This window comes from Sprattus sprattus, assembly GCF_963457725.1.
Source record: "Sprattus sprattus genome assembly, chromosome: 16".
Taxonomy (NCBI): domain Eukaryota; kingdom Metazoa; phylum Chordata; class Actinopteri; order Clupeiformes; family Clupeidae; genus Sprattus; species Sprattus sprattus.
Window position 1 is genome coordinate 30,979,412 of NC_137914.1, and position 22,130 is coordinate 31,001,541.

Genomic DNA, 22,130 nt, shown 5'->3' on the forward strand with positions numbered 1-22,130 from the left:
CGGCCTTGACTGGATATTGGAATATGGAAAATTAGAAACCATAGAAAGGACGCCACAACTTCATTCACATTATTTATTTACCTCAGAAAAGAAAATCTCAAAAAGCCTGAACCGGTTGCAGGTCTGCAGCTCCATTTCTTCTTGGTTTTATTTCAGGCTATCAAAGATCAAAATCATTAATTTCCAACTTCAGTGTGAAAATAACGGGCCTGATGAAGCCACTGACAACAGATGTTGACACGGCCACCTTCATATTACATGAACACTCCACGGCACAAGTGCAGTGTACTAGTTCTACACAAGTGCAGTATACTAGTTCTACACAGGTGCAGTATACTAGTTCTACACAGGTGCAGTATACTAGTTCTTCACAAGTGCAGTATACTAGTTCTACACAAGTGCAGTGTACTACTTGTATAGAAGGGTAACCATCCACTCAGTCAGACACTGCCTGTCTAAGGCAAATAGCAATGCTTTACTTAAACTTGAATTCAGTCATAAATTGCCAAATCCAAGCGCGTAATCGGAACATGATTATCCAACCGTATTTTGGGGGGTATAGTGGAGAATAATCTTTCAGGTCATCACTGATTTCACATGATGAATTCAACAGTCCAGGTCTGATTTTGATTAGCACCAGCATGTGTATGTGTGTTTAGGTGCATATCCTTTATTGCTGTGCTAATGTGTGTGTGTGTGTGTGTGTGTGTTTGTGTGAGAGAGGGAGGGGGAAAGACAGATGACATCAGGCATCAGGAATAGACAATGAGGGACAGAGAGGTCTTCCTGAGGCAGGCTTGAGGTTCTCCCAGTGGTCACGGGAAGCCCTGTGGAGAAGACAGCAGAAGTGACCCTCAACTTCACAAACACGCACACCACCATATGCCCTCTGGAATCATTACGTTTCTAAATTAAGGACAAAACATGACCACAAATACATTCATTATACACCTGAATCTGAGCTTTACAGCTAATAACACGAGAATGGAGGAAATCGGTTGCTCCTTTTTTCAACTTGCAGGGTTGGCAACTGAATCGGCCCTGACATGCTTGGTTCGTTGTTCCTGTGCTTGTAAGTTCCCTAGCAGACTTCTGTTTCAGCTACTCACATGCTAAACAATATGTGTTTTCTCTGTGAGCTCTTAGCTAATGAGGAATCTTTCGCATTCATAGGGCCCTATTTTAACGATCAGAAACGCAAGTAGGACGGCGCCAAACGCAAGTAGCTGTGTGGGCGGCTCTATGGCGCATTTGCTATTATAACGGCGGAAAAAACACACTTGCGCCCGGCGCAAATGTCAAATGGGTTGGTCCAAAGGAGGTTACTCAGCCATAGGTGTGGTTTGGGCGTAATATGCAATAAACCAATCAGAGCGTCATCTCACATTCGATTTAAGAACGAGGAGCGCATATTCCATAACGGCTTGTTATTATTATGGCGGAGTAACCTGGAGGAAGACCGTGAGGCCACCAGAACGTGTGTTACCAGAAACAATCACGGCAATATTTTCCCATGCTTGTTTGGAGAAATGTTTCTACTTTTCATTTCTCGTTTGTATTTTTTCAGTGACTAGCATTCGTTTTTTGGTGGCAACATATTTGAAATAAAAGTCACAAAAACATACTTTCCGATGTTTTGGGTTCACCCTCACTGAATCACTAGGTTATGTATGCATGGTAATAATATTGCACCCATCGACACATGCAGTTCAACCTCACGTCTTCTAAAGTCCTCTAATCTATCCTCATTTATGTCATTGACACATCCATGATTCATGGCAATGTTGTGTAAAACACTGGGGGGGCACGTATGTGAATATGGGTGCAGTCTATAGCGCCAAGGACGCCAGGGAACCCATACTTCTCCCAAAACGCCTGCTTAGCCCTCTCTTGGCTGTCGGGTGTTACGGGAAATGTTATGAATTCCCCAGCATGTCGGACTAGACCTGACGTAACTGCATGTATAGCCGAACTTATTGCAGACTGTGATAGGGACAGTGTGCGTCTGTCCCCAGCTCATCTGCCAGGAGATGGCAGACATCAGAACCGCCATTACAATTAACCTGAATCATTTGGGTCAATGTGTACGCTAGATGTATGCCTATTTTTTAAATATCTTGGATATGGATATCACAATGATTTCCTCATGTGGTAAATACTTTATTAGGGCCCGAGCTGCTGAAAGCAGCAAAGCCCTATTGGTTTTCTACTGTTTATTTTTATTTTTTTCTTGATGAAATTCTATGGAAAACTCACCAACTTTGGCAGGGATGTTATGCTGGGAATTCTAAGATCTTTTGCGTTGAAAGAATTTTCGGGCGGGGCAAAATGGCTCTGTAGCGCCCCCTAGAAATTGCAAATACCCCTCTGCATTGGGGTTATTTTGGCATAGCTCGACGAAATTCGGTACACACCTTTTGTAGGAGCCATTTCGGTATTAATTTTATGTTATTTTAATGTTTCTATTTTTGCGAGGATTTGTGCCCTCTACAGGTGAAAACGAGGATAAATAGGAGCGTGACCCGGTGGTAGACGCGGCTGATTGGGAGCACAAAGCTTTTTGACCTTGAGCTGTGGTATCTGGCAACGGTGACGGCGAGGATAGGCCTCGTTGCTCTGTGTTTAAACTTTATTTATTTATTTGCAAACCAAGTTGTACCATCATTTTGTTAATAAAGCAAACAGCTTTAAACGGACCTCGCTGGATTACCTTTCTTTCAAGCGTCAACAATTCCCCTGATCAACGCCACCAAACAAGTGATAAAGCAAAGGGACAACTAAGGATAAATTATCACTATATTAGTCAAAAAGCTTGCTTTTGGATCTGGATAACCCTGTGGATTACGACGAGGATTGGATTTCCAAAGCCACGCAAGGAACAGGCCGCAAAGGAACAAAGGAAAGCCGATGCAAACAAAGCACGAGATTGCGGTAGGCCTCTGAACTTTAAGAAGTACAGTTTTCATGGACTAAGAGCTCTAGGAGCCGAAGATTGGATTTATTAGTTAGATAATATTTTTGTTTGAATTATGGATTGCCTTTGGAGCAAGTTTGATAAGACTTTAAGTTACTAGAGGAAAGTTAAGCGCTGCTTGTTCATTTATGCGCGCATTTTCCCCCTTGCTGGATTGATTAATTGCAACGGAGCATAAACATTGTTGGAAAGGATACTTTGACTTTTAGGAAGATTATTCCCTTTTTTGTTACACAATGGCTGGTGAACACGGTAAACCAGAAGACACAAATGTGCCAACTGAGCTGGATGAAAATGAAGCCGCAAAAGATTTGCGTAAAGCGAGAAAGATAAAACTCGGAATGCTTACACGCAAGATGAACTTTATTAAAAAATTGATGACCGTTCCGTCAAATGTAGAACAAGTGATGGAAAATGTAGCACAATATGATGATTTATTGGGTGAATTTGAAGCTAGTCACAACGATTATCAGCATGTATTGGCAGAAGAGGAACGCGAATCTGATGACGTGTGGTATCAACCTAAAGGAGAGATTAATAAATCGTTCCTGTTGGAGGCGAATGCATGGCTAGTTGAACACAAACGGTGCAATGATGATGAGGAAATAAGACCTGAGGACAGTGTTTCTGCAACTCATGCAAGGAAAGTAGACGATACGGGATCAAAGGTCTCTTCAACCTCCACAGCCTTGAGTCGCGCAGCAGCGGACAAGGCTGCGCTAGAAGTTAGATTGGCGGCTCTTAAAGAAAAGCACGCTATAGAGAGCGAGGAAGCAGAATTAGCGCAAAGACAGGCAGAGTTATTGAAAGAATTGGCTGAAGGACAAGAAAAATTGAGAAAACAAAAGGAAATGTTAGCTGTCCAAAGTGAATTAGATGCAGCCAATGCCAAACTTGATGTATTAAGTGATCGAAAAAGCAGTGTTTCACAGAGAGATGGAATGAATGAGCATTTGGAGAAAACGCTTAAATTACAGGGGCATAGCAAAGGAATGCAAGATGCCAGTGTTAGACTTAAATCGAGTGCCCTTCCGCCTCAACCAATGCTACTTCATGCCAGAGCCAAAGAGCCGTATTTCCTTCCTTCTTTGCGGCCCCCTGTCTGGCCAGACCCATCTCTGTACAGATCCACTGCCCAGCCAAGTCAACGACAGTCTCAGCCACAACTCCTAAGCCATACTTATGAGCCTTCACACCATAGGTCCTCTCATCAAACCACTCTGCACCCCCAAGGTCCATCACAGCCCCACTTAGCACCCCACTCCGGACGACAGTCCCAAGGTGATGAACCTAGGATCTCTCTTGGAGAACAAGACACTGCTGTCTATGAAATTCTGCAGAGGCAAAATGACATCACAGCATCTTTGATTAGGCAACAGGACAAAACATTCTTGCCACGAAAGGAGATGAAGGTTTTTAGTAATGATCCAATTGATTACAGATCCTTTATCAGTTCATTTGAACATATTATAGAGAGCAAAATTGACAATGCAAAGGACAAATTGTATTATCTAGAGCAATATACATCTGGACAAGCCAGAGAGCTAGTTAAGACATGTCTCTTCTTAGACGCAAATATAGGATTTGCAAGAGCCAAAGAATTGCTCCAAGAGCACTTTGGAAATGAGTATTTAGTCTCCAATGCATACATTCAAAAGGCATTGACCTGGCCCTCCATTCGATCTGAGGATTCACAAACACTGAAATCATATGCTCTGTACCTCAGAGGTTGCTTGAATGGCATGAATGAAATTGCCTACATGGATGAATTAAATCTGGCCTCTAATTTGAAGTTGTTAGTCAGCAAATTGCCCTACAAGTTGAGAGGGGGATGGAGAGTAGAAGTATGCAAGTTTCAAGAAACTACAAACCGCAGAGCCACATTCGGAACCTTAGTTGAGTTTATCGAAAGAGAAGTCAAAATCTTGACAGATCCTGTCTTTGGTGATATACAAGATCCCTCACCAAAAGCACAAGGTCCAAGGCCCATTCACTCAAGTTCCGTGAAAACCAAATTCAGTGACAAGGGATTCACAACCAATGCAGCAACCATTGATGTCATCCCCACTCATCACAAACAGTGGAATAGCCCATCACCAGGCCAACATAAGCCATACTGTCTGTCTTGCTCAGGAGAACATCTACTGGCAAGCTGCTCTTGGTTTAAAAAGAAATGTCACACTGACAAGATCACATTCTTGAAAGAAAGAGGTCTCTGTTTTGCATGTCTCCTAACAGGCCATATGAGTAAGGACTGCAACAAGCGTCAGTCATGCACCATTTGCGAGAGGGCGCATCCAACTGTACTGCACATAGGACAAGTGGAGCAGGACAAAGGAGCTGGACAACAGGAAACAAATAAGGAAACCGCCAAGGAACCCAACAGGGTGAACACAGGTCTTGTGTCCCTCGAAACATGCAGTCAAACTGGGGCCGGTGAAGAACAGTGTCTGATGTCCATCGTACCTGTTAAGGTAAAATCAAACAAGGGCAGCAGAGTTATACAAGCTTATGCATTTCTTGACCCCGGCAGCTCGGCCACCTTTTGTACTGATAGATTAATGCGGCAACTAAAGGTACAAGGAAAAAGAACAAGCATCATGCTGCGCACAATGGGCCAGGAGAAAATGATGTCTACTAACATCATCACAGGACTGGAAGTAAGTGGACTTCATGACAATGGGTTCATAACTCTGCCAGAGACATTCACACAAACAAAGATTCCTGTATCAAAGAGTAACATACCCAACCAGAATTCTCTATCAAAGTGGCCTTATCTTAAAGATGTTAAACTTTCCACCATTGATGCAGGCATTGAATTGCTGATAGGCACAAACGCTCCAAAAGCAATAGAGCCCTGGCAAGTCATAAACAGTGAAGGAGACGGCCCATATGCAATGAAAACAATGCTCGGATGGGTAGTGAATGGCCCAGTAGGGAAAAGATCTACCAATGAAATTCGGTCTCAAACAGTCAACCGAATTTCAGCGAATTTGTGCGAAGAGGTGAAGGAAATGTCCATTGAAGACAAACAGTTTTTGAAAATCACAGATGAATCTTCTAAAATTGTGGATGGACATTACAGTCTAAAGTTACCATTTAGGAAGGATCATGCTACATTGCCTAATAACTGTAGCCTTGCAGAACAACGTCTCCAAAGCCGGAAAAAGAAATTCAAATTCAGGAATGGAGTGTATGCTGCTTTGAATGACACAACCAGCAAAGGACAATCAGAAATTGTGCCAAAGGGGCAACTGACCAGAATGGATAGAAAGGTGTGGAACCTGTCCCACCATGAAGTTTACCACCCAAAGAAACGAAAATTAAAGGTTGTGTTTGATTGTGGAGCATCATTTTGTGGAAAAGCATTGAATGCAGAAGTGCTCAAAGGGCCTGACTTAACCAACAGTCTTGTAGATGTGCTCAACAGCTTGCGTCAGGAGCCAATAGGACGAAAAGGACGAATGGCGGACATAGACCATAGGGGTCTACACATCATTACTGCCCAGAGGGGTCTACTCGTCACTGACCAGAGGGGTCTACGCACGGACCAGAGGGGTCTACGCACGGACCAGAGGGGTCTACTCACTGACCAGAGGGGTCTACGCACGGACCAGAGGGGTCTATCATCACTACCGACCAAAGGGGTCTACACATCACCGACCAGAGGGGTCTACACATCATCACTGACCAGAGGGGTCTACACATCACTGCTGACCAGAGGGGTCTGCTCACCATTACTGACCAAAGGGGTCTACAGAGTGCCAAAAGTGGAATACCAAAAGGAGGAACTTCCAGTGTGGAGATGTTGCTTTAGTGGTGGACCCAACTGCACAAAGAGGCTCCTGCGTTGTAGGAAGAATAATTGAAGTTTTCCCTGACCAGAAAGGGCTTGTGTGCACCGTGACAATCAAGACCCAAAGCAGCATCATAAAGACCCATGACAAAGCTCTGTTTGTGGGTGATGAAGACAAAGCTTGAAGAGTCAAGATGAAAATGGTCAAGTACTCTCACTATCTTGTCTGTAATATGCTTGATTTGATGCTTAGAAACGTAATGATTTTAAGGCTCCTATTTTGATTTAATTTAGTAATTGTTTTGCTCACCAAATACAATTAGGGGCCGGTTATGTAGGAGCCATTTCGGTATTAATTTTATGTTATTTTAATGTTTCTATTTTTGCGAGGATTTGTGCCCTCTACAGGTGAAAACGAGGATAAATAGGAGCGTGACCCGGTGGTAGACGCGGCTGATTGGGAGCACAAAGCTTTTTGACCTTGAGCTGTGGTATCTGGCAACGGTGACGGCGAGGATAGGCCTCGTTGCTCTGTGTTTAAACTTTATTTATTTATTTGCAAACCAAGTTGTACCATCATTTTGTTAATAAAGCAAACAGCTTTAAACGGACCTCGCTGGATTACCTTTCTTTCAAGCGTCAACAATTCCCCTGATCAACGCCACCAAACAAGTGATAAAGCAAAGGGACAACTAAGGATAAATTATCACTATACCTTTATCATGCCCAGACTCACCAAAAAGTGTATTGACCCAATCAGTGGTGTGTCTGAACGCGTTCATTGAACGAAAGTTCATGAACTCATTCATAATTTTGGTGAACGTGAACTGAACGAACTGAATCCTGCCTGATGAACGATACTGTGAACGCGTTCATTCTGGTGTCTGTTCACTCTTTTTAATTTCGTTCAATAAGGTTCAATATTTCTAGAAAATTCCAGGCAAAATACAGACAGTTAACAGTCCTGTATCCAGGGTTGTTCAACCAGTCAATTACGTGTGCTTTCTTCTGCTGTTGAAGTTGCGAACAGGCCAAGAGCGGTATTGCAGGCATATGGAGATTTCAAGTCGCACCGCCGCATTCGTCAGCAAAACAAAAAGCACCATGGAGGCGTCAGCAGGTTGCGTCCTACTCCTATCATCATTTAGGCGAATTTTATGACAAGGTCGGTGAGGATGGGAACAACCTTACATTTCTGTGCAAACTTTGCCCACCGGCTTTCAAAAAGAAAATCCGCACTTCAGTCAATTCCTCAGCAAACTTGAAACGGCACATTGAACTGAAGCACCCGGTTAACCTTTCAAGGTGCAAGCAAATCAAAAATCAAAAGACATTCAAGACAGGTCCTCGACCCAAATCCCATTAACTGCGTACAGCAACGGCTTAGTTGCCATCTCCCAGCCGCAGCTGGACAACTTGGTGATGCAGTATATTGTTGGAGACTTGCAGCCTTTGAGGAAAGTGGAAAGCCCAGCTTTCATAAACTTAATAAAGGGGTTGCAGCCATCCAAAAAAGTGCCATCAAGAAAGAAAGTACAGATCAAGACAAGATCTTCCTTCAGATAAGAGAAAATGACTCTCTCCTTGGCCCTGCAAACTTTTGTGTTATTGTTATTATTATTTTAGTTAGGCCTATGTATGTGGACTGTAACCAGTGACAGATTTCCATTTAGTTAAGTTATTTCCACTCACTGGACAGAAAGTAGAAGCACTGTCCATGGCATTGGACTCTGACTGAGTCTGTTAAGTTATTATTATTATTTATTTTGTTTTGCTTATACATTGGGCAAACAAGCCAAACAATCTAAAAGGGCCTCAATTATGTTTAAATGTTTTAAACTTTGAATGTTGCACTTTCAAGTTTTTCCTACCTCAGATTTCCTACCTCAGTGTTAAAGTGTTAAAGCAACAAATGGGGGAAGGCTGTCCCTTCAATGCAAATGTAAATCCTGGTTGGATAAGGATTAAAAATTGTACATGAAGATGAAATCTTACAGTTTCAGCGTGGTTTTATATGGGCTGTGGAAATAATTTAGAAAAAGGATAGCTCACAACATATTGAAAAAAAGAACTGAACTAGTTCATTTTCTGGAGCTGTGAACTAGAGGTCTGCACTCCCGCGGGAATCCCGCGGGACCCGCGGACTGCGATGCAAATCTGTGCGACGTGGGACAAGTCTGAAAACCTCTGTGCGGGAACAGGCGGGACAAGGGAGAGCTCCCGCGGGATGCGGGATAAAAAGAAAAATGCATCACTCCCGCAAATTGAATATGCGCGCAAAAATAAAACTATGAATGAACAAGAGTAATCCGAGATTTCTGACCTCCAGCAAGGGTCCGTTCATTTATTGCAGTACTGCGTTTCAACGACGTTGTATTCACAAAGTGACGTTGTATACACCCAAAACTCAGTGTAAATCTTGTATCAAGCACTTGCTCGATCCCAATGCACAGTTTTCGATTACAGTGACAATGTATCACATACGTTTAGTTAGTCACGTGAAGCAATGTTAGGATCAATATCGTATTGGGACATTGAGAGAAAGATCGTGTATTAGTCTAAACATCATTCCTTGTTTTGACAAATAACCTCATTGGGATTTTCCACAAACCAAAATCCTCACCCATACTACAATGTGAATCATTGGCGAAATCTCGGATTGCTCCAGATCCGGATCATCCTGAAATCTGAAGTTTTAATGGGGATGTCTCAGGAGCAAGATCTACCTCTTGTGAAAATTTCAGAAAGATCCGCCCTGTAGTTTCTGAGAAATCTTGTCCACAGACAGACAAACAGACGGACAAATAAATAAATAAATAAATAAATAAATAAATAAATTAATTAATTAACGGACCCGATCGTATAACCTCCTTGCTGGAGGTAATAAAGTATGTGTACATGATTAATGTTATGCTGGAATTCTATGATTACAGCAGCACTAACTGATGCTTGAATATGGAAAAACTTCATCAAGTCGCCATCATTTTGTTTTGTTAGTTAATTATGGTAATGAAGTGAGGTAGTCTTCAAGATTTCTCCAGCAAACGGCTACTATTATTTTATTAATATGGACATTTTTTTGTTTTGTAACCAAGGCTATTGCCTTTGTTTAAATGGTCTTGCCATTACATTTGGTTTAAAACGGTAAGGAGTAGTGTGCATTTACTTCAAATGGGCCATGTGACAAGCACTTTGTGAAATAGAGAGCGGAAATGAATATCCATCTTGCATGGACTGTCTTGCGCGGGATTCACGCGGGCGGGAGCGGGATATATTACTACCGCTGCGGGCGGGAGCGGGACTAAAACATATTTTTTTCTTGCGGGAGCGGGACATAATCTTGCGGGAGCGGGACTGAAAAATGTGTCCCGCGCAGACCTCTACTGTGAACTTAGTTCAAAATGTTGAATTATGAACTATGAACTGCACTAGTTCATTTTAAAATGTGTGAACTATGAACTGAACTAGTTTAGGTAGAAAGTGAACTTTCCCAACACTGGACGCCATGGTGGCAGGTCAACAGGAAGTCAGCAATTTTGAGTGGAATGTGCTCCTGGAAGATCCTGGAGGAAGGACGATCCGGGATGGGTTAAAAGCAGAGGGTGAATTCACAGCGACCTCAGGCCTGCGTGCGTGTGTGTGTGTGTGTGTGTGTGTGTGTGTGTCCTGGATCGCCTATCATATATAACACGTGTGTGTTGCAGTGAATCGCTTGTGCAATAAAAAAAACTGACTTGAAAGTCAGCCTTGTTAGTTTGTTTTGTTGTTTGTTTTGACTGCATTTTTGCCCTTTTCCTCACCTCGCATCTGATCGAACTCCTCCTACAAATTTAATGGTAATGACTTCAAATTTGGTCAGGATACTCTTCAGCCATGGGGGATGAAATTTTCTTGAGGGATTGTTCAAAATCTCAAAGGTGTGGGCGTGGCAGACCCTCAAACGTTTACGACTCGCCAGTGCTCGCCACAAAACGCAAAGTCACTTATAATTCCTGCCTGCTTTGTCCGATCCTGACCAAACGTCATAGGGTGGAAGCTTGACCCGGCTTGAACGCGGGCATATGCCCATAATGCCACTCGCCTATAGCGCCACCTGTTGGTGGATGGAATCGTCACTCTGTTTCCACACCTGGCGTCTGATCGAACTCCTCCTACAGATTTTATGGAAATGCCTTCAAAATTGGTCAGGATACTCTTCAGCCATGGGGGATCAAAATGTATGTACGGATTTTTGAAAATCTCAAAGGTGTGGGCGTGGCAGACCCTCAAACTTTTACAACTCGCCAGTGCTCGCCATTTCCACACGTCGCATCTGATCGAACTCCTCCTACCGATTTAATGCAAACGCCTTCAAACTTGGACAGGATACTCTTCAGCCATGGGGGATCAAATTGTATTGAGGGATTGTCCAAAATCTGAAAGGTGTGGGCGTGGCAGACCCTCAAACTTCGACTCGCCACTACTCGCCAAAACCACAAACTCACTTAAAAATCCTGCCTGCATTGTCCGATCCTCCCCAAACTGCATAGGGTGGACGCTGGACCCGGCCTGAACGCATACATATGCCCATAATGCCACTCGCCTGTAGCGCCACCTGTTGGTGGTTGGAAACATTGCACATTGTCCGATCCTGACCAAACTTCATAGGGTGGACGCTGGACCCGTTCTGAACTCGGATATATGCCCGTAATGTCACTCGCCTATAGCGCCACCTGTTGGTGGTTGGAAACCTCGCTTTCTTTATTCTTTGCGCTGTATTGTTGCGATGTGTCGATGTGCGTGGCATTCTCATGGCTCGCTCTAAGCTTGACGGACGGCTGTGCGGTGCGCGTCTGCCATCGACCGCCGCCTTCCCCGACGAGCGCGCGTGCTCGGGGCCGCTCATCGCTGCTTGCAGCTTTAATTTTCCTTGTAATTATATATGGCTTGCCAAAAAATTGGTGTAAATCTCTCGTGTAGACGAGAGAAGTAAAGTGTAGCCTACTGTGCGGCCAAGCACGCGTCCTTAAAATAGCGTCTGAATACGCGCCACAGACTCTACACAATGCGCCTCTGACATTAGACTAGGTTTTTTCTGGTCAACGGCGCAAGTGTTGTTTTGAAACTGAAAAAAAAATCACTTGCGCCTGAGAAACGCCTTCTCTGTTCCGCCCAGCCCATTTCGGCGCAAGTTAATTTCGACGCGCGCCTCTGGAGGGAAAATCCCGCTGTGCGCCGGGTGCAAGATAGGAATGATACATGCGGCGCTGACTGTCAATTGCGCTGGGTGCAAGATAGGGCCCATAGAGTGAGAGGCATGAGGGAAACAACTCCCCAGAGGAGAAAATAACCCAGCGAGCACAACAGCCACTTGGGTTTTGTTCAACAAGTCAAGGGTCTGTGTCTGGTCTGTGTTTTCCATGAAGCTTCATGGCTGATACAGACACCTTTGATTTTGGATCATTTCTGTTTTCGGAGACTCTTTTTTTTATTTCGCAAAAGCTGTTGCACAACAACAATGCTTTTTGGAAACACAGACCTGGTTAGTATCCACAGCATAGTAGTACTGGCCTAACATCATGAGCTCTGCAGTGCACTACCTGGCTTTAACATAGGGTTTACTGGCTAACATCATGACTTCTGCAGTGCACTACCTGGCTTTAACATAGGGTTTGCTGCTCCCTTCCAGTGCACTTCCCCACAGGCCATGCTTCTGCGACGCGGGGGGTAGAAAGCCCCTCTCCGGGGCAAGTTCCTCTGCCAGCGCCCGGATGTGGTAGGGTTCGAACCCACAGCAGCCCCCGATGTAGCGGATGCCAGCTTTGTACGCCTCCCTGGCATACTTGTGGGCATCCCAGCGGTTCACAACCCTTGACTCCAACGCTGGGGGACACAAATGAAAAATAACAGGTTTGTTGTTGCGAAAGCTAGAATGGGTATTGCTTTAAAGAATAGCTTAGAAGAAGAAGCCTTATGTCTTTTTCTGTTTTTGTTTTGTACAGTTACCTTATGCATTAAAGGCACCCAGTGCAACTTTCGAGGCTCAAAAATAAAAATTCAATTTCTAGTCTTTTTTACACGTAGTAAGTTTCAATAACTCCATACCATTACATACCGACATTCAAGCAGCAAAGATGAGACGTCGTTGTGTGGTGAGAACTGATAGATAATCGATAACAACAACAATCGCCGCCATTTTCTTTATTTTTTGTAACCTACAATAAATAAAGCAGGCTTCCAGTCAATGGAAAAATGGCTTCTCCCCACCGGCGATTGTTGTTGTATACGATTTTCTATCAGTTCTCACCACACAACGACGTCTCATCTTTGCTCCTTGAATGTCGATATGTAATGGTATGGAGTTATTGAAACTTACTACGTGTAAAAAAGACTAGAAATTGAATGTTTATTTTTCATTAAATGTTTACATAAAGTTGCACTGGGTGCCTTTAAAGTATGCATAAAGGGACATTATTTTATTTTCATGAGAATTTAAAAGGTTTGCACATCCAATCTAGGCAGAAAAGATGACAAATGGATTTTAACAAATGGAAGCTAAATGAGTTGCTGCAGTGTGACTAGCAGAGGCTAAATGAGTGGCTGCAGGCAGTGTGACTAGCAGAGGCTAACACTGCATGAAATGTGGGATTTACGACAGTCTTCGACCCTGTGAATTGCTGTAGAAGCCCACATTGGTGTGAAAGCCCCCCCCTTCCCCTTGGCCAGGCCTAGGTTTTGTTATGTTAATTGAATTGACCTGGATTGAAACGACACTGGATTTACGACAGTTTTCGACCCTGTGTATTGCCGTAGAAGCCCACATTAGTGTGAAAGCCCCCCCCCCCCCCTTCCCCTTGGCCAGGCCTAGGTCTTGTTATGTTAATTGAATTGACCCCCCCCCCTTGCCCTCCCCTGGTAAAGGCAAGACTGCAGCTATACAAATGCAAATAAGGTCAGCTTTTACTATCATTTACCAGCTTGGTAATTAGTATGAGTACAGTCAGAGAAAAGGAAGGGAACACAAGAAAATAATTTCTCATTTTTTAATCTTTTGAAAATATTTACAAATTGTCATTAGCAAAGCATACAGAGTCATCCTACAGGAGTTAGCACTTAATATGTTAAATTTCAGCCAGTGTGCAGAGTGGCATGACAACAGTAACCTTTTCCCTTGTCTTGCTCAACTGCACAGTGGATGTGTATACAACACATCTTCCAGCAATGCGTTCTATAGGGAGGAAAGATGCTGGGTGGGTGGTGTCTGCTCCCTGCAAACTCCAAACTTCTACTGGCTTTCCATAAAAATGTCTGTCAGGATGGGGATTAAGCAAAGAAACTTTAGCTAGAACATGTTTGCATGTAGTACTTTTTGTCGTGACATTAACAACCAAGAACTGCTTTATTACAGTTGGTCTTGGTTCAGATAGAGGGTCAACGATGGGCACCTCAAAACTGTTAGTGTTGGTACACCACTTAGCATATACATACGCTGATCTCTCTGCTCTAGATCCTTCTATGGAGTAATTTACATTGAGATATGAAACCCTTTTGCATGTCATGCTAAAACAGTCAACCTCAATTATACAGTTGTCAGGGTACATCTGGTGATACATTGTTCGCAAAGCACATCTGTTATGCTCATCTAAGATAATCTTATGGAATGGAGAGATTGGCAGCACGTTACAGTTTTCTAAGACAAGTCTTTCTGCTGACAGCAAAATATTGTGCTTCACATAAAGCACATCAGTGACATCACCACGTGACAAAGTCCCAACCATTTCACGGCCCAAAATGCTAGAAAATTCAGCTTCATATTTGCACATCCATGGCATGCTAAGCTGCTGACTCTGTTGAAATTGTCTCATAATTTGGACTTCATCATTGAAAAGCTGAGATTCCAGGCTTTCAGACTTTTTTCGGTAACGACCAACCCCTCTGGCTCACGGACTATACTTCAAAACTAAACCTGCACAATTATTCCCCCGGAACCAAATAAAGATTCCGCGTCTCCCAGCGGCAACCTTTTCTCAGGGACCGATGTATACAATCAGACTTCAGCTCAATCACGAATGCTGCCGGTAAGTCTCTTGTATGTCTACCGTATATCCGTTAAAATGTGTTGGCATTTGAATGTCCATGTACCGTGTATTAAGTGTATTGTGTATTGATGGCTACTTTGTGCCTGAATGGCACCGTGTCTGTGCGGTTCTTAGTCGATAGAAGAAGCCATGTCGGTGTCCGGTGCGTCGAGCTACAGCTGTCCAGAACCGCTGAGGTGTGCGAAGGGCGCTTAATTCAAAAATCACCGTAAGTCTATTTATGTTTAGGTGATTTCTTCTTACAGTTATACAAGGCCTCAGAATTTTGCTCGCAAGCAATGTAAATGATTCAGGGAAATCATTGTGAAACGTAGGCTACCAGACTGCCCAAATGCCTGCTGCTTAACTCTGGAAATGTGTATTGCACTTTACAGGAGACTGTGCGGCGTTTACACAACAGCGAGCGAAGCCATACGACCCAATGCAAGGGTGAGATTATTCGTGTTAATAAAAAGTGACGTTTTGCATCAGAAACGATGTCCTTTATAAACAAATGTACATTGCAGTCGTTAAACACATTTGATGGACGAACTATAGAAATATGCGTTATCGTTGTGTCAGCACAGCTGCACTTATTTGGTTTATGTTTACAGCTGATGGAGGCGAGGTTGAGCGTCTTGGCGAGGGAAGAAATGGACCTCTGGAAGAACGTTACCCTGGACCTGATGTCCGATGAAGAGGATTGCACAGACAAGGGGGAAACTGGCTGGATTGTGCGGCTGCCAGTTTTCAGAAGCAACGAGCTCTCTGACCTTTGTGCGGCTCTGCAAGAAAGACTCGACCGGGCGGGACCACAGAAGGCTTCGTGTCGGCACACCATCGGAAAGACTACCACATTTCCGCCACTATGAAGCCGTTCCAAAATGTTATTGTCCCAGATTTCAGTGCTGTGTTGCTGTTATTGCTGCTGCTGTTTTTTTTTTCTCTCTGATGCAATGTCTGTTTTTCTGTTTAAATAAAGCTTTGGTTTTCAATTCCTGACTTAAGGTCGTCAATGCTCGATTTTGTCTAAAGCAACTGCCTTTCTATAAGGCCTACTATGATTATGATTATTTAAAGGATTAATAAGAAATTCATTAATTTCATATATAACCATTATCATAATATTATTATACATAAATTATTAATTTCGTTTTTATGAGGCAATAGCTGTTAATGGGAGGGGCTACGATTTTGTCAGTTGAAAGTTGACCAATAGGGAAGAATCTCTTTCCCCAATCACAAGACGGTTACATTTTAAATCATGGTCATTTTCAACCAAAGGCTGCATTGTGTGTGAGGCTACAGTCAATATGCTAATAAGAGCCTTTCACACCTCTGTCAGCGGGAGGTGAGAAGTTAACACATCGCCCCCCTCTCCCCTCTTGGCCTGTATGCGGGAAATTCCGTGAATTTGCGGCAGACGGAAATTTCGGGGGAATGTCCGCTATCAACCAGGAATGCTTATCATTCGCGGCAGTATCACAGCGTTTACTGGCCCGATAATCTTGCTTTTCGTGCAGTGTAAATGGGACACAACAGAGCTTTTGGGGTCCTGATTTGGTATGGCACTTCTATGCACAATGCTATGCAAAGGTTGCCTGGTTTAACCCCCCTTTTATAATCCATATGGGCATTATAGATGGTTTTATAGATAACATTGGAAGTTTTTCATCGCCTAATATGCACAATATTCATACGTCACATGAAGAGATATCACCCCTCACCCCTATCTATAGCTTCTTAGTGTAATATCCCCTCCACCCTCTACAGTTAGAATCATTGGAAACAGATATCAAGTATGGGGAGGGGGTGATTGCATCTGATGGCAGCGCATGAGGGTATCTTTTAAAAGTGTTATAAATAACATAATAATAATAAGTATTGCCATTACCGAAAGGGAACTCAGGCAGGCCGATGTAGCCTGCAGCGGTGGAGTCGGGGCAGTGGAAGCCCAGGGGCTGGATCATGAGGTGGGCCCTCAGGCCGGCCATGTCCAGGCCCTCCTTCATCTGCTTCACCGTGTTCAGGCACTGCGTGGGGTCCACGTGGCAGTTCACCCCCACGATCTTAGCACCTGCAGCATACGCGTGCATGAGGAGAGTTAGGGGGGTTATGAGGATAACAGCAGAGTTCATGTGTGTGTGGGGGGGGGGCTGACTAAATTAACTGTTGTTACTGGATATTTTACAAAGATACATCGCAGTTGTGGGGAAAAAGCACACACACACACACACACACGTTAAAGGGTGAAAACTCATCAGGGTTGAAAAAGGTGACAAAGGTGCAACCGGGGTCATCTGGATTGGGCTCGCTCGCTGTCCTTGGTGATCAGAGGTGGCCGTGGAGCATACAGTGTCCATACTCAAGCAGAAGAACAAGGAACTGCCAAAGAAAAAGCTCTGCTATGATGATTCTTTACCTCCCATTGAGTCCCTGTTAATCATGAACCTGCTTCTGCTCACACTGTCTAGAAATGAGTTCCAAATGAAATGATATCCGCCCCAAGGTGTGACGGCCCAACTGGAGAGTGCCCTGTATGCCAGATCACTAGTCCACCTCTGCCACAGGGTGATGTTATGCCTACTCACAGGAGATGTGTAGGGATGAGTCTACACATGAGCACACTTTTTTTTTATTTACACAATTCACATGGATGACCTATTTTGAGAGAAAAACGTCACATAAAATGTGACAAGTTTGCTGTATTTAGCCTCCACCTTATACACCCAGACCTTGTAAAAGTGAATTGTGACTGGATGTCGCCTTTCACTAAGCACACCATTTCTCTTCACCTCAATCAGTCCAAAAACAGCCTTGTAGGCTACCCCTCACATTCACAGTTAGGGGGCGACGGGAGCGATGGTGGCGGGAGGCGCTTACCTGCCTTTACCAGCCTGACTGCACACTCTGCTGGGCAAACTCGGTCTATGTCTCCTCTAGGCGCGATGCACAGCGTCGACGCCACCGGCTTCCCACTCGTCACCAGCACCTCCACGGCCCACACCGCCTCCTCCACGTGAGCAAAGTACTGCCAGACACACACACACAGACACACAGTATTACCACCCACAAACGCCCATGTTCCCATACTATTACCACACACAACATGAATATAACCACACAACACACCAGTATCACCATAACATTACCTCTAAGAGCTCTGGAGACAGGATCACTACATTCCTCTAGCACAAACATCACAGCTGCTGCACTGTGGTGGCAAAAGGTATTCTGACCCAAATACTTTTCCTTTTCCTTTGTAAAGCATCTACAGCCATAGTGGCTGGCTTTAACATTTGTGCTTGTGAGGGTTGTGTATAGACTCATTGAACACTAATGGAAATCAAGGGCTCCAACAATAAAGGAAAAGGGGTATGGTACCGTGGGACAATATTGTTGGACATAGAACATCATGATCTATGTCATGGTGTGCCTGACCAGTGGAAAAGCACCACACTTCCATACAGCACCAATAGCGTACCTCAGCGATGAGGAAGTCCACATCTTTCCTGAGGAACACGTCCAGCTGCTTCTTGACGATGGCCTTCACCTCACTCTCACTGCTGCAGCCCTTGTAGACGCCCGTTTGGGAGACACCGGCACACACCAGCGCCCCGCCCTCATTGGCCACCTCGCGAGCTATGTCACAGGCCACTTCGTTGATTTGCTGACACTGAGAGGGCAGTCAGTGATAAGGTAAAAGGAAGTTTTGATTTCCCTGTAAATGCTCATAATGAGGTTTGGAGTGGAGGATGATGTGTCTCAGCTGAGTAATAGGACAAAGGTGAAGTTTCAGTGTACCAAATCATTGCTAGTTTTGTTTCTTTTCCTTTTCCCTTTATAACTGCTTGGTTTTTGGACTCACTGTGATGTTTGGAGCGTTTCCACTGATGTCTAGTTTATCATCACAGGAGTAGAAAGTAAACGTCTGCATGACATCAGCCCCAGCCCTCAGGAATTCCCGGTGGAGCTGCCTTACTGCAGAATAAAAACACAAAGAGTACATGAACAAGACCAATTCAACTCAGCAAGGGCTGTTTTTTGGTATAGGGAACAATTCAACTATTTATGAAGGGACACAAAAAAGGGATACAAGAAAAAGCTTTCCTATGGCAGCAAAATGCTCAGAGCCACCTCTCAAACTCAGAGTTTCAAAGTTGATAGGTACCACAGTTTACTTAAAACAACAAAAATGATTGCCAAATACTTCAAAACTCAATTCATATTCATTCTAATCTCATGTTAAATACAGATGTGTATGAGTGCAAATTTCAAAAAGCTCTCCGTACTAAGGTTAATAATGTTGATAAATTCGGCATATCGTTTTATAATGTATGATCATTGCTCTGACGCCCCTGTGAAGAGCCACTGAGTTAGGTTACGGCCAAACAAGGTGATCAAGAACTGCACGCATCTGAAACTTGTGTAACGAATCAACCTTTGAACATGACACTTAAGATAACATTTGAGTCAGACAACTGCAGAATAAATATTCAGTTGGGGTAATGTGTAGAAGCCTTCATGGAGTATAAGTGACAGCAGACATTTTACCCACTCAGAAAACAGCTAGGATAATTAAACCGTATTCCACATGCAAGTGTTAGTAGGCTACCGAAGTTCTTATATATTGTCAGATTTTTCCTTCGTGGTGTTCCATGGCGGTGCACGCAAATATGGTTATGTATGGTTTTATGTATCTCCAATGCATAGCTTTTTCTTGCTGCATGTATTTTTAAATGTGATATAAAAAGATCTGCTTCACTCGAGTCGTTTCACTAGAAAATCCAATTCCAAGAACAAGCACCCCACCCCCGATCAGATTTACTCGTACCACGATTGGAACACTTTCAATTTGAACTCTCTTCAATTTGAACTCTCCTTAAAGATCAGTGATCAAAACATTATGTGCAAAACAATATGTCAAAGTAGGACTTTGTGTAAACCTATTAGTTTTAAGCAACGCAACCTTCGTGCTTAAATTGCTATTGTATAGAAAATACAAAAAGCACAAGACATTTTTCTACCCAGGTCTAACACGACTCCAACGGCTCACCAAAGTTTACACATGTAATTTCGTTCACCTGCTTCGGGGTGCTCAACCGCGGCCTCCGGTGTCCAGTGACCCGCCTTCACGTAGCCCCTCCGCTCGAGCTGCAGGACATAGCCACCATCGCCAATGATAACCTCTCCCGCCTCCAAACGCTCCAGGATTCCCTAGAAAAGAAGTCCACACACGAGTTAATCATAACTTCCATAGCTATTACAAATAAGCTTTGATAACCTAGCCGTGTCAGCCACTCTAAGACAATGAACAACAAAGTACCTATAAAGGCCTAATAACCTGGCCTCATTAGAACCCTTTGACAAACGGAATGTTCCGCGAGATTGGAAAGGAGCAAATACTCCTTTCTAGATAGCATATAAAGATGTCCTTTTCTCTGTCTGTATATTTTGTGAGTGAAAACAATACCTTTCTCTTGAACGATGTCATCTTCCGCGACTCTCTAAATCTGATTATTTCGGGTATGCTCTCTAGTAGTATCAGCGTGGTGAGTGTGAACGAGGGATTTAGCCTATTCCTTCCAGTAGCCTAGCTAATAGTACTGTATCAATTCTTAACTGGAAGAGCCTAAGCTTTAAGTCCGTTATATATCAATGGCTACCAGTGCGAAAGGTTGTTGATCTGATGCAAAAGGTTGTTGAACAGCCTATCACATTTCACCCCTCCCTTCCGTGCTTCTGAAGCACCATGTTGATTGGTTGGGACTGGGAGCTTGGTTAGAGCCATGTTGTTTCCCATTTAAAAGGGCCAGTCGGTATGAATCGGTGTGAACACCTGACCTGAGTGTTTTGAGCACACTGAATGTACAGCTAGATGGCCGTGAGTGAGGCAGGTGGCCTAGGATGCAATCTGGCACTCCGCGAGTGGGCGAGACTCGCCACTTTGTGAATGAAGCGCGCTTCACTTAGGACGCGATCTGGCACTCCACGCCGCATTGCATAGAGACTGGCGCACATGAGACATATACGTTGTTGAGACTCTTATTAAAGATCTTAGCCTACTATATACGTTGTTGAGACTCTTATTAAAGATCTTACTAATTCTCACAAAGACAAAACAAATAGCTACACGTAGCCTATAGACGTTGTTGAGACTCTTATTAAAGATCTTACTCATTCTTGTGGTTGAAAGTCGGTAACAAAACAGAGACAAATAGCTACACGGTTAAGAAATGTCATTTAATGTCATTTATTTCAAAAACCAACAATCAGAGTCTAATAGCTCTGGTTCCAAGACACAAAAAAGCCAGGAACCAGGTCTGATGGCCCATCAACCTAGACAGAAGGCCAGGAGCCGCCTTGATGGTTCTAACCTGGTGCTGTGTAAACTATCTTGTGGGGGCTGAATTTTATTTTTTTATTTTTTCAGCCACTTAACATTTTATAGTGTATTCATATCTATATCTAGGCTACTTATTTAAAATTGTTGTCCCTATTCATTGTATTTATATCATACCATGCCTCCTACCTCACATTCATTGTATATCATGCCTCTTACCTCATATTCATTGTACTTATATCATATCATGACTCTTACCTCATATTTATTTTACTTATATATCTTATCATATATCTTACCTCATTCATAACTTCTATTGCTACCTTCACCTGTAGGCTACCTGTATCATATCTGCACTAATGACCAACTATTGCTGCCAATGTTACTACTGCTCATACCCCATATATCTTGTACTGTCATATCATACTGAATATATCCCATCTATTTATTTTTATATTACCACTTTACATATGCAGAATACTCTGCACTCTTCTGCTATGGTTCTTCTGGTTAGATTCCGTTGTCTCAGTACTTGGCCAACCCCCTGTGTGATGTCACATGTGAGCGCCAGTGTTGTCAATCACATGTGGGCGCCAATGTTGGAAGTTGTATAGTTAAACGTTGAGTACTTTGGTAGATTAAAGAGTAAACTTTGAATACAAATGCTAGTACAACTTCTATACATTATCTGTAAGGTTGTGAGTGTGCGGTGGTAATGTAAGTTGGATTCGTAAAACGTAATAAATGACATTGCTTGACCGTGTAGCTATTTGTCTCTGTTTTGTTACCGACCACGAGAATGAGTAAGATCTTTAATAAGAGTCTCAACAACGTTTATAGGCTACGTGTAGCTATTTGTTTTGTCTTTGTGAGAATTAGTAAGATCTTTAATAAGAGTCTCAACAACGTATATGTCTCATGTGCGCCCGTCTCTATGCAATGCGGCGCGGAGTGCCAGAT

The 22,130-nt window shown here is 43.4% G+C and overlaps 1 protein-coding gene across 2 annotated transcripts; it reads right to left on the reverse strand.

Moving 5' to 3' along the window:
* Positions 1 to 59: 59 nt before the first annotated feature.
* Positions 60 to 20,440, reverse strand: LOC308376888 (betaine--homocysteine S-methyltransferase 1-like). 2 transcript variants are annotated; one of them, XM_080853379.1, is made up of 8 exons: positions 20,301 to 20,440; positions 19,912 to 20,044; positions 18,696 to 18,808; positions 18,312 to 18,503; positions 17,711 to 17,858; positions 16,722 to 16,904; positions 12,404 to 12,632; positions 60 to 827 (listed from the first exon to the last, which is right to left on the reverse strand). In XM_080853379.1, the coding sequence occupies exons 1-8, from the start codon at positions 20,319 to 20,321 to the stop codon at positions 746 to 748; spliced, it is 1,101 nt and encodes a 366-aa protein (XP_080709505.1). In that variant the 5' UTR covers positions 20,322 to 20,440; the 3' UTR covers positions 60 to 745. The 2 variants fall into 2 exon arrangements, with proteins under 2 accessions (XP_080709505.1, XP_080709506.1); XM_080853380.1 differs by lacking the exon at positions 16,722 to 16,904.
* Positions 20,441 to 22,130: the final 1,690 nt, after the last annotated feature.